This window comes from Eubalaena glacialis, chromosome 19, assembly GCF_028564815.1.
Source record: "Eubalaena glacialis isolate mEubGla1 chromosome 19, mEubGla1.1.hap2.+ XY, whole genome shotgun sequence".
Classification (NCBI taxonomy): domain Eukaryota; kingdom Metazoa; phylum Chordata; class Mammalia; order Artiodactyla; family Balaenidae; genus Eubalaena; species Eubalaena glacialis.
The window spans coordinates 52,703,498-52,716,358 of record NC_083734.1 but is presented as its reverse complement, the minus strand read 5'-3'; the positions used below and the strand labels follow the sequence as shown (position 1 = coordinate 52,716,358).

Here is a 12,861-nt window from a genome sequence, read left to right as displayed (position 1 = left end):
ATGTCTGGCGTCTCTCCTTAGCATGATGTTTTCAAGGTTCATCTGTGTTGTAACATGGATCAGTACTTTTTTTTATGGCCAAATAATATTCTGTTGTATGGATAGGCCACATTTTGTTTATCCATTCATCTACTGATGAATATTTGGATTATTTGGGGCTATGATGAATAATGCTGCTATGCGAATCGACATACAAGTTTTTGTGTGAACTTACGTTTTTAGTTCTCTTGGGAGTGGAATTTCATGGTAACTCTCTGTTTAACTTTTTGAGGAATAGCCGTACTATTTTCCTACTGTTTTCCGCGGTGGCTGCACCTTTTTACAACCCCACCAGCAACACAGGGTTCTAAGTTCTCCACATCCTCACCAACACTTGTGATTATCTGTCTTTTTGATTCTGGCTATGCTAGTGTATGTGAAATGGTATCTCATTGTGGTTTTGATTTGTATTCCCCTAATGGCTAATGATCTTGAGCCCCTTTTCGTGTGCATATTGGCTATTTGTATGTCTTCCTGCGAGAAATGTCCACTCAAATTCTTTGCTGTTTTTAAAATTGGGTTGTTTGTCTTTCTGTCATTGAGCTGTATGAGTTCTTTATATGTCCTGGGTACCAGACCCCTTTCAGTTATATAATTTACAAATAGGTTCTCCCATTTTGTGGGTTGTCTTTTCATTTTCTTGATAACGTCCTTTGAATGAAAGTTTTAAAATTTGATGAAATCCAGTTTATCTGTTTTTCACTTGTTGCCTGTGCTTTTGGTGTTGTAACGAAGAAACCATTGCCGAATCTGATGTCACAAAGATTTCCTCCTATGTTTTCTTCTAAGAGTTTAATAGTTTCAGCTCTTACATTTAGATCTTTGATGCATTTTGAGGTAATTTTTGTATATGGATATTTGGGTCTCTTGCAATTCCATATGAATTTTAGAACCAGCTTGTCCATTTCTGCCCCCAAAAAAGGCAGTTGGAATTTTGATAGTGATTGCACTGATCAATTTGTAGAGCATTGCTGTCTTTTTTTTTTAATAAGTTATTTTTTAAAATAAATTCATTTTATTTATTTATTTTTGGCTGCTTTGGGTCTTCGTTGCTGCGCGCGGGCTTCTCTCTAGTTGCAGCGAGCGGGGGCTACTCTTCGTTGCAGTGCGTGGGCTTCTCATTGCTGTGGCTTCTCTTGTTGCAGAGCACAGGCTCTAGGCACGCGGGCTTCAGTAATTGTGGCACGCGGGCTCAGTAGTTGTGGCTCATGGGCTCTGGAGCACAGGCTCAGTAGTTGTGGTGCACAGGCTTAGTTGCTCCGCGGCATGTGGGATCATCCCGGACCAGGGCTCTAATTTCTTCCAACGATGTTTTGTAATTTTCATTGTACGCGCCCTGTACTTCCTTTGGTAAAATTTATTACTGAGTATTTTATTCTGTTTGATGCTATTGTAAATGGAATTGTTTTATTCATTTAATTTTTGGATTGTTTATTGCTAGTGTATAAAAATACAATTGATTTTTGTATCTTATATCTGGCAACTTTGCTGTATTCATTTATTAGCTCTAATTGTGTGTGTGTGTGTGTGTTCTTTAAGGGTTTTATATATCAGATCATGTCTTATGTGAATATAGTTTTACTTTTATTTCTTCCTTTCCAATCTGAATACCTTTTATGTCTTGTTCTTGCCTGGTTGTCCTGGCTGGAACCTCCAGTGCAATGTTGAATGGAAGTAGGGAGAGTGGACGTCCTTGTCTGGTGCCTGATCTTAGGGGGAAAGCTTTACCAGAGTATGATGTTAGCTGTGGGTTTTCCATAGATGCCCTTGATCAGGTTGAGGAAGATCCTTCTATTCCTAGTTTCTCTGTGTTTTTATCATGAAAGGGTGTTGGATTTATCAAATGCTTTTTCTGCACCTATTGAAATGATCATTTTCCTTCATTCTGTTAATGTGGTGTGTTATATTGATTGACTTTCATATTTTGAGCCACTCTTGAATTTATGGAATAAATCCTTCTCGGTCATGGTATATAATCCTTTTACTAAGCTGCTGAATTTGATTTGCTAGTATTTTGTTGAGGATTTTTACATCTATATTCATAAGGTATACTGGTCTGTACTTTTTTTGTGATGTCTTTGTCTGGCTTTGATATGAGGGTAGTACTGGCTTCATAGAATAGTTAGGAAGTGTTCCCTCCTCTGAGAAGGATTGGTGTTGATTCTTGTTAAACCTTTGGTAAAATCACCTGTGAAGCCAGCTGGCTCTGTGCTTATCTTTGTTGGGAGGGGTTTTGATTACTGATTCACTCTCTTTGTTTGTTATAAGTCTATGAAGATTTTCTATTTCTTCTTCAATCAGTTGGTAGCTTGTGTGTTTCTAGGAATTTGTCCATTTCATCCACATTATCTAATGTGTTGGCCTGCAATTGTTTGTGATATTTTCTTTCTATTTCTATAAAGTTGGTAGTAGTGTCTCCACTTTGCTTATTGACTTTAGTGGGTTAGTCTGGCTGTGAGTGGTTTTTCTAAGGAGCCCTCTCCCCACCCCCAAGATGCCACTGTTAGTGCCTCTGGCTTGAGTGGGCAGTGGGAGGGCAGAGTCCCCTGCAAGATTCAGAGGGTCAAGACTCAACCTACCTCTGCTTTCAAGGGTCTCCAGCTCTTCCCACAAGCCCCAAAGGGTGTAAATCCCACCCCATCAGAAACTAATTATGGCCCCAATAAATCCTGGGCCTGACCTCAGAGGGGGAGTAGGGTTCCAGGAGAACCAGTTGGAGGATAGCAGAGACATTGTATAACCCTGGGTGGGCTGAGTGGGGGGGTTAAGCCTGGCATGGAAGGCTTGTGGGCAGAGGTGGGGGCGTCTGAACCTTAAAGGGACAAGAGTTTCAGCTACAGCCTGATGGAAGAGAATCTGCAGCAGTGCGCGGTGCCATTGGCCCCTTGGCCCTGTCTCCTGGCTACACCAAGGCCGTATCAGAGATAAGATGAAGAGGTAGAGCATGTCAGCAGCTTGCTGGGACCCCTGGCTCACCCTAGGGTGGTGGGTGTGGCTATAGCCCTGAGCATCTCGGAGGGATGGACCATGCTGAGAGTTCATGTGGAGGGGTTGGGGAGGCTGGGGGAGTGCAGAAGCAACTAGAAGGGGCTGAGATGGTGCCTGGGGACCTACTGGCTGGGGTCATTCATGGGAGAGCGGGAAAGCAGTGGGATTGGGAATGGGGAGGGGGCTTGGGGATGGCATGTCCTGCCCACCTCTACCGCCCACCCCCAGAGGCTCTACCCTGCAGAAGGCTACACAGGAGCCCTAAGTGCAGTGGTGTCTGGGCTTCTTCTCACAGAACCTTAAAAATAGGGCCGAGACGATATCCATCTTCGCAGATCACAGCCCACCCCAGAACCAAGAATAAATCTCGAAACACTCAATAATTCAAGTTGGATCCAAATAGATTTTTCTGTTAGCCTGGCAGCCTCTGTGCCCCTTCCCTGGGTCCCCAGGGGCTGAGCCTGAGAGGCTCCCACGAGGTGGTGGGCTGGCCTGACCATTGCAGGTCACACCCAGGCCCCTCAGGACACCCGCCTACAGGACCCCAGTCTGCCCACGCTCCCCTCACCTGGAGCAGTCAGGAATGGAGGACACCCAGGGCTGGGAGTCCTTTATGATCAGGTCAAGGAGGAGGCCCAGCCACGTTCCTAGCTGTCCCAAGGATACCTCCCTTGCCCCCCTACTCTCTGATCACAGGCATTGGCCTATTTGAGCTTGGGTCTGAGCCAGGCTTCTTGGCCCCTTTGACCACACCTCCCCTCCCCTCCTAGGCTCCTGGGGTCTCAACTCTCCAAGGCTCAAGGGCCAGCCTGGGCTCCAGGGGAGCAAATCCCCCCACTTAGGCCCCAGTCACTGGTGCACACACACCCCTCAGGGTCTGCATTCCTGCCTCCTCCTGGAAGGGTCCCTAAAGGGGCTTCACCTGGGGCTCTGTGGCCTGGCGTGATCAGCTGGGGACAAGGAAGCAGGGCCAAGGTTCCCACCCGAGGCCTCTGCATTTGCTGGGGGTGGGGGGGTCCTTATTGGCCTGGCCCACCCACTGCAGGTTTGGCCCAGCCCCAGCAGTCCCTGTTGCACTGCCCTGGCCAGGCCTGAGTGGAGTTTTACCAAATTATTAATTAAAGGCACAGGCATGCGGCAGCTCTGACATCCAAATGAATAACACACTGGGTAATTAGGAGAGGTGTCAGGGAAATGATGGAGCATGGCCCGCTATCCCCAATTCACCTCCCTGGGAAGCAGGAGCAACTTCTCCATTTCCTACCACGATGGGCGGCACTGGAGGCGGGGTAGGGAGTGCAGGCCAGAGGGGCCAGGGCACAGCTGTTGCTTGTGGACAGGGCTGGGTCCTCCCCAGTCTGGTTGCTCTTCACCCAACCGGGAGAAGACCTGGGAACAGGGCAGGGAAGGCGGGAGGTGGGCTAATGGAAGAAGGATGCGGTCCCAAGACAGATAGGCAAGCCGACCTGGAGCGACTCAGAGAGAAAGAGAGAGACTGGGGGAGACCGCTGGTGGCCCGTGGCGGGGCAGGGGAGGAAGGACCCAGACCCGACTCCAGCACACGGGGGTCCTGCCCTGGAAGAAGAGACGGCTCCCTAGGCCCTCCCTTGGGGCTGCAGGGGCCTGATAGAGAACTGGGAATAGAGAGCAGGCTGGAGTAGTTTTGTCTTTTAGTTACTTAAATTGCACTGGTGTTTTGGTGTTGTTTTTTTTTTAATCAAGGTTATAAACGTACGTAGTTTAAATAGTCAAATAGTTCTATAAGACTTGTAACGAAAACCCAGTAGCTCCTTATTCACCCACCCCTCTCCTCTCCTGACTTCCCCTGCTCAGAGGCAAAATTTTGTTATTTTAGTTTTCTTTGGTGTGGGGGTTTTTCATATTTACTTGTAAATAACATGCTAATGCTGCCTTTCTTTTTTTTCTTTTTCTGTTTTTTTAGATTTAGAAATTATCCATTGACTTTCTGCCATGGAGGTTGAGAGTTTGTTCCTTCTCACGTAGCCTCTCATACACTTTCCTTCCACCCATCTTCTCATTTTCATTGAATCAGAATTCAATGTCTGTGTTATTCTTTCTTTGCACATACTGTTCGTAGCTGAGTAATGTAATGTAATTACATCTCCTTTTTTGTATAACCTCTTGTTTTTCCTGCACGTGATAATTGCCTCATGTTTTGGATTTGGTTTATTTTCTGTGTATCCATTACTTATTCCCAAACCCTGCAATGAAATATAAATCTCTTTTTGGTACATTCAAAGCATCAGGCCATCTTGAATTTATTTTTTTCTCAGAGCCTGTGGTAGCCAGCTTCCAAGATGGCCTCCTGGGGCTGGTGTAGCCCTATGGCCACACTGAACCAGGTCCGTCTGTATGACCAATGGAGGTGCATAAGTGAGGGTGTGTCATTTCTGATACTAGGCCTAAAATACATTGGGACTTTTGTCTTGATGGTGCCCCCTCCCTCTCTCTCCCCCCTCATCATTCACTTTGAGAGAAGTCAGCTGCTGTGTTGTAAACTGCTCTGTGAAGTCCACGTGGCAGAGAACTGAGCCCACCTGCCAGTTACCATGTGAGGGAGCCATCTTGGAAGTGCACCCTCCAGCCCTGCTCAAGTCTTCAGATGCCCCCAGCCCTGGCTGTCATCTGACTGCAACCTCATGAGAGACCCTGGGACAGAACCAGCTAGCCAGTCTGCTTCCAGGTTCCTATCCCTCAGAAACTGTGAGATAATAGACCTTTGTTCTGGAATAATATTTTTATGCAGCAAAACATAACTAATACAGAGCCACTCCTCCCATACCCACCTGTCTTGGTTGCCTTGTATACCTGATTCACATCCATCACCAGGGACCTCTCTCCACCCTCATTTTGCTCTGGCTCCTTGTTATAATGGTATGCGTCATCTAGTGTCTTCTTGAGAACTACAACCCCACCCTAGCCCCACCGTAGAAACTGGGGAGACCTTGGAAAGGGGCTTTTTTAAGTACCCAGAAGAGTCCTTGTTTCTAAGGCACAAGGACACCACGACATCTTTCAGGAGTCTGTCAGTAACCTCAAGATGAGCCACATTGTCCTGTGTCTCCCAGGTGGGTGGGAAATCTGTTCCCTCCTCTGGGCCTGCAGCGCTGTGTGGGGCAAGGCCGCCGCTGTCCACGGTGCTGAACTCAACGCCGTCATGTTGGCCTCGGGTGCCAGCCCCAGATGCTGGGTGGCCTCAGCTCTAGCTTTCCTCCTCTTCCACCCAGATCCCCTCTGTCCAGGCCTCGCCTTTCTGCACTAGGCTGTCTTCCTGCTCAGGGCTCCTTCTCACTCTTGTAAGCAGACCCCACATGTGCTCTGCAGACAGGCTTGAATCCTGAAGTAAGATCCTGTAGGTGTTTCAGCTGAGAACTCTCCAGATTACATGTGACAGAAGCAAACTTAAACCACCTTAAGCAAATAATAGGGGCTTGTTAGTTCACTCCAGGGCAGAGCTGGCTGTGAGTGGCCTGGCTGCAACATACGTCTACCCTCTCCCTCTGTGCCGTTCCCAGGGGGCCTCCCCTCTGGGTGCTGGATGGCTGGCAGCAGCCCCAGGCTTACTTTCTCCCCTGTGGTGTTCCCAGGCAAAGTGCAGCCTCTATCCTAAAGGCTCCATCGAAAGCCCCAGGCCCTGGGTTCTGGATGGACTGTTATCACTGCTTAATTTTATCACTGTGGCTGGAGGGGAGGGGGGACCATGTGTGCCTGGAGCCAGGGAGTGGAGTCAGCCACAGCGCATCTCATGGAGGGGCGTTCCTCAGTGGGCAGAGCACTGTCACCAGAAGAAGGCACAACTGGTTGGGGAAACTGAGGGGAGGGGACCCCAGGCTCTCTGAGAATGCTCTGTTCCCAAGGCCCTAAGAAAGCACCATCTCTTCTCAGCAGTGCCCCATCTTGTCTCCAGGCAATTCTCTTCCCATACCAGCAGGGAATGGCATGATTAAGGCTCCATTATTAACTTGCCAATCTTATTTCTGGGGCACAGATGCTGACGGCTTAGGGGACCCAGTTGGCATATAACGAGGTCTCTGTGACAAATTACTTGGGTGTCAATTAACTATCTAGAGAAATGTCAAGCGGGATCTGTCATGCTAGTGGTGAGGGGCAGCCAATTAACCCGGAGTGGTTAATCCAATCCACGCAATCGCCTGCCTCAGCCTCCAGCAGGGCTGGGAATGAGGAAAAAGGCCTAGGGTGTGGGGTAGGCGGGGCCTGGCCTCCATCTCCCTGGGATACACTTCTGCAGTCACAGTGGGGTGCTCAGCACATGGCTCTTGCCTTGCAGCCTGACTCTGTCCATTCTTTCATTCATTCCACAGCCACCTGCTGGGTCAGGCCTGAACTGGTCACTGCTGGTCAGGGGATGGGACAGTGCTGGGGAAGGACAAATGTGCAGACAGGTGTCCATGACTTGCATGGTCTCCACAGGATCCAATATGGATAAGAGTATCCTCAGGGAAGGGTAAACTCTAAAGGGGTGAGGGCAGGGCAGGGAGGTGAAGGAGGAGTGGCCAGGTCCCGGATGGCAGTCAGGTGGAGGGCACCCAGGACAGCGCAGACACAGAACAGTACCCCGGTCCCAGTGCTCGGAGCCTTTGGCAATCAGCTGGCAGACCTGAGCACAATCCAGCTACCCGACTCTGAGCCATAAGACTTGGAGACAGTTTCTTCAAACTTTTCTAAGCCTGTTTTCTCACCTGTAAAATGGGGCTAAAAACCCCCAGTTCCCAGGAGTGTTGTGAGAGCGAATGGGGCCCTGTGTAGACATGCCTGGCCCAGCACAGGTGCTGGCTGAATTTGCATCCCCCTCCTCCTCCCTGCAGGTGAAGCCTTGGTCCCCAGCTCACTAGTGGGAGGCTCAGATGGAGCACGTAGTGGGGAGAGGCACAGGATGAGGCATGCAGCCTGGGAGGAGAAGGGCATCCTGGAGGGGGTGGTGTGGGCTGGCCAGCGGGCCCACAGGCAGACACGAAGCTGAGGGGCAGGGTTCAGGGACTCTGGCTACCCCACACCGTCACACCATGCCATTTGGGTTTTGCTTGTTTTCAGGAAAGCACACTGGTCACCTGGAGGTGGGTCCCTCTGGTGAGGACCAGTGACCATGCTCTGATCCCACCCTCTTCCCACGCCTCTGCCCGCACCATCCCCCCACCTGGCCCGCCCCTCTGGTAGTGGTGACCCCCTCCCAACCCCACCCTGTGGTAGCCCCCACCCCGTGTCTGCTCGGCAGGTGATTGGCAGCTGCCACTTCCCAGTCCCCCAGCTACAGCGCGTCATGCTTATTCATGACACTGACATATGGCACCTCCGTGGGGGGGGGGGGATCGGAGGGAGCTGCCAATTGTGAGAGTGCAGCGTGTCCCCATTCGAGCCCTGCTGAAGGAAAACAAACGCAAGATGTGAGGGGAGCAGAGGCGGCCTGGGGGCGTGCGTGTGTGTGCGCGTGTGCTTGCCTGCACCGCGGGGGCGCTGGGAGGAGGGGAGGAAAACAAAGGGTGAAGGTGGGGGAGAAAGGGAGGCTGCAGGGCTTGGAAGTGAGCTTTGGTTGTCATGGCTTCTGCCGTCTCAGTTAACGGGGTCCTCAGAGGCCAAGCTGTCCATCCCTCTGCCCCAGGCAGGCTGGCTCACACCAGCCTAAGACCCCTTTCACCTCTCTCCCCCTCACCTCTCACATGGGACACTGGGCTAGAGGCCATGAACAAGATAAGGGCTCAGCAGCCAGCAGCCCCATTTGCAGATCGTTGAAATGTTCTAATTCTTTCCAGAATCAGGCAAATTTAGCTAATGTCAAGCCAGAGTCCATAGGGCTCCAGACTTAGCCAATTTATTTTCCTGTTTTTATTGAGGATGGAAGAGTATGTGCACCACCCCCCAGCAGTTCCCCTCCCCCAGGCTGGGCTGGCCCTCCAGTGCTCTGCTGGCCACCCACGGGCTACAAAGCTGTGTTCCTTGGCTGGGGAGGGCAGAGCAGAGACAAAGGCCAAGCTCTCGGGGTCCTCAGCCAGCCCCTCCTCCTGGACCCAGGGCTGGAGGCTGCTACCATGGAAACGAGGCTCTTTGCCAACTGGCCACGTGCATCCTGGAAACAGTAGGTGAGTCCAGGAGCCAGTGGGTCCAGGAACTGTGACCACCTCCCAGGAGGCCCAGCCCTAGGGTCCCTTGACCCTGCTCTGCCATCTACCCCCATTGGTTGTAAGAACTCAGGAGAGAGAGAGAAGCTTGCTGAGGGAGCCTGGGATGAGGCTGGGGCCAAGAGAGAGTGAGGAGCCCCATGAGGCCCAGCCGAGGGTCCCACACTTGTACAGGAGTTGGATGCTCTGAACCCTCTTCCACAAGCCTTCACACGCGCTTTGTGCAGTGGCTGACCCTGTGGGGTCTGTCCATGGAGTCCACCAACCCCCTCACTTTAGGCCTTCCCCAGGGAGTCAGGGAGCTGTAGAAGCCTGTCCCCCAAGGGTGCAGCCTGCTAGAGAGCTGCCCACCCAGCAACTCCCTCCCAGGACACTCTGATTCCGGCCTCGGACACCCTGGTCCCCAGCCCTGGTAGGCTGTCTGGGTGTCCTGACCCCCTCCTGGCCCAGCCTTGGATGAGGGGCCCCTGCCCCAGCCAAGTGTCACGTGAGCCCTGCGCCTGGCTGGCATGCTCTCGTCCGGCAGGCGCAGGGCCGCTGCGCTTCAGGCACCGCTGTACATAGAGGCATCTGCTGTTCACTGTCTCCGGGCAGATGGGCTGCCAGTGAGCTAAGTGTGTGCGGGGGAAGGGGTGCCATAGGAACCCCTTCCCGCGGTAGCATGGGGGCGGGAGAGGCAGGCGCCTGCCTAGGGAGAGCGGGGAGCACACAGGAGGGAGGGGCTAGGATCGCATGGGCTCCCCGTTTGGGGTGAGGCCTGTGGTGCTGGTTCCTGGGCAAGGAAATCCCAGCAGGACCGCCGAGGGGAAGGGAAGCCTGGAAGCACTGGCCGAGGCAGGGATCCCCCCGTCACCACTGGCTGGGTGGCCTTGGGCAGGTCCCTTTCCTCTCAGGGCCTGAGGGAATGAGTTTGGATTGTCTTCAGGATGCCTTCCAGTTCCTAAACCCTGAGCTTCAGCAGGATGGGGGCATCCTGCCATCCGAGGGACCGCCTGTGTGGCAGGGGAGGCGGGGACGACACAGCGGCACGGTCTGCTGTGGCTCCTAGAGAGGTTAGGGTAGTGCTGTGTGTCAGGTGAGGTCACTCTGCTGGTCACTCTGCAGAGTGGGACTCAGCGCCGGCTTTTGCAGCCCTGCGTGGCCGCAGCGGGAACCACGCAGTGTGGGTCCCGGCAGGTGATGGGGGCAGGATGCCGGCTGAGGTGGGAGCCCTGCCCTGATACAGACCTGGCTGCCCCAAAGCCCAGCCTGCTGGACCTGGACCTGGGGCCCATGAAGGGGGAAGTGTGGGAAAGTCGACAAGGAAACAGCCCAAGACCACCGACAGCCTCAGAAACGCACCCATGGGGCAGCAGGAGGGCCTGGGGCAGGGGTGGGGGAGGTCCACTTGGCAAACCCCAGAATCCTGCTCTGGGAAAACCTAAAGGCTCCTCATTCATAGTGATGGTGAGCAGAGCCACTGGGGCCTGGCTCAGCACCCCGTCATGTGCCAGATGCCACCCTGAGCACTTGGCACCGTGGCCTTCAGTAATCGGCCCAGTAGCGGGGGAAGCAGCCATTACCCCACTAGACAGGGGTGGAGACTGAGGCTTAGAAAGATTACGTGGCTGGCGGAGGCCTGTGGGCCAGCTGGTGGCTGAGCTGGGAATGGAGCCCGAGGCCAGCTGGCTGCACAGCCCTGATGGTCAGCTCGACCCCCTGGGCACCCTGCTGCTAGGTGCCTTGACCTTCCACAGCTCCAGAAGCCCAGGGGAGAGTGCCAGGTGCCTGGTGTCCCCTCCTCCTTCCTCCGTCCCTGGGAGGCCCCCACCCCACCCCTGCAGCCGCCTCCACCCGCCTGGCTGCAGTGTGACTCAGCTCAGCTGTTCCTCAGCCACTCTGCTGGCTGGTGCTTGCCTTTCTTCTTCTTTTCCAACATGTGACATTGCCACTGTGCTGTGGCACAGTGACTGCCTCTGCCCAGGACTGTCCGTGGTGGCCCCAGCTTGAGGTGGCCAAGGTGGCCAGGTGGCCGGGCCTCACCCCCAGACTCTGGTCATGGGCAGAGAGACTGTCACCTCCAGAGCAGGCACAGTCCTCACCTTAGTTCTGCCTGACTCGGGCACAGTGCCAGGGGACACCTGTCCAAAGTCACCCTTCGCAGCTGCCTCAAGGACCTGTGTCCTTGACATTGTAGGTTGGGCATCAAGAGGCCAGAAACCCTTCTAGGGAGGGTAACCCGGAGAGGATGGCCAGAGCCCCACTTTTCAAGAAAGGGGTAAGAAATGGAGAGATGTGTCCTGGAGAAGACTGGGGCAGGGGCATTGCCCATTGCCAAGGCGGGGGGTTGGGGGGTGAGTTACACGAAGAAGGAAGGGCTTTCCCTCAATGAAGGAAGACTCCCTGATACTTGGGACTGTCAGTGGAATTCGCTGTTTTGTTAGGTGGTGAATTCCCTGTTCATAGGAAGATTGAAGCTGTGACATGGACAGGATTCTTCATGGGGTTGAGCCTAGTGTGGTGGAGTTGGTGGAAAGAGCATTAAAAGCTGGTGTTAGACGTTTCGGGTTTGAGTCTCAGGTTTGTGTAAACTCAGGCAAGTCATTAAACCTCTCAGAGCCTCAGTCTCCTCTTCTGTAAAATGGGATTAGTATCTCCTTCACAGGCAGTAGTGAGGATCCCAGGAGACAGTGTAGGATAAAGGGCAGTGTAAACTGCAGAGTGCACACAGATGTTTTTATATTCTGGTTCTGACCCATGCATCTTGCATCTTGAAGGTTCTCCATCTCTGAGAGCATTTTCTGCCAAGGATGGGAATGAGCCCCATCAGAAGAAATGGCCCAAACTCCAACAGAGAATTTGGGGAAGAGGAAAGGAAGCGCTTTGGGGGGTGGGAAGTCAAAAGATGAAGGGATTGTGGGACCCACCCTTCCCCTTGGGCAGGAGGGGCAGGGCAGCTTCTCCTGCCTCCTGGACTTGGAGATCTTGGGGGTCTGAGGTGCAGGGGGGCCTGCGAGCCCTCAAGGAGATGGGGTGTTCATGATGCCTGGCCTTGGGGAAAAGACAATGATGGGGATACGGGAGGTGGTGGGAAGCTCTGTCTGGGCAGCCACAAGCTGACTTGGGGTTTGAGTAGCAAAAGGAGATTCGACAGCCCCATGGATGCTGGGCTGGGGCAGCTGGTTTCTCCTGCCCGAACGTCCCTTTGCACCTCACCTCTTCCTCTTCTCCCTTGCTCCCTTCTCAGTGCCCATTTCTCATGCCTTTTGGAGTGGTTGAATGGCTGGGTGCCCAAAGATGGAATCCTAGAACCTCAGAACGTGACCATACTTAGAATAGAGTCTTTGCAGATATAACCAAGTTCAGGATCTTGAGATGAGATCATCCTGGATTAGACTGGGTCCTAAATCCAGTGTCAGGTGTCAGAAGAGAAAAGCAGAGGGAGATTTGAGACTTAGACCCAAGAGACGACCGTGTGAAGTTGGAGGCAGAGACTGGAGTGGTGCGCCCACCAGCCAAGGAACACTAAAGATGGCCAGCAGCCACTGGAGGCTGGGAGAGAGGCCTGGGACGGTTTCTCCCTCAGAGCGCAGCAGCTGCTGGGAGTTTGGGCTCTGTGAACTAAAAGGGGTTCTGGGGTGGCTGCTACCTTGCTGGTGTTCTCTGACTCCCTTGCAGTTAGAGTGGGGGAATGTGACCT

The 12,861-nt window shown here is 53.0% G+C and overlaps 1 protein-coding gene across 1 annotated transcript in view; it reads left to right on the top strand.

Moving 5' to 3' along the window:
* Positions 1-12,204, top strand: part of ENDOV (endonuclease V) — a 32,254-nt gene extending 20,050 nt beyond the window's left edge. The window contains 1 exon segment of the mRNA XM_061175166.1: positions 11,939-12,204. Coding sequence (XP_061031149.1) covers positions 11,939-12,204 — 266 coding nt within the window.
* Positions 12,205-12,861: the final 657 nt, after the last annotated feature.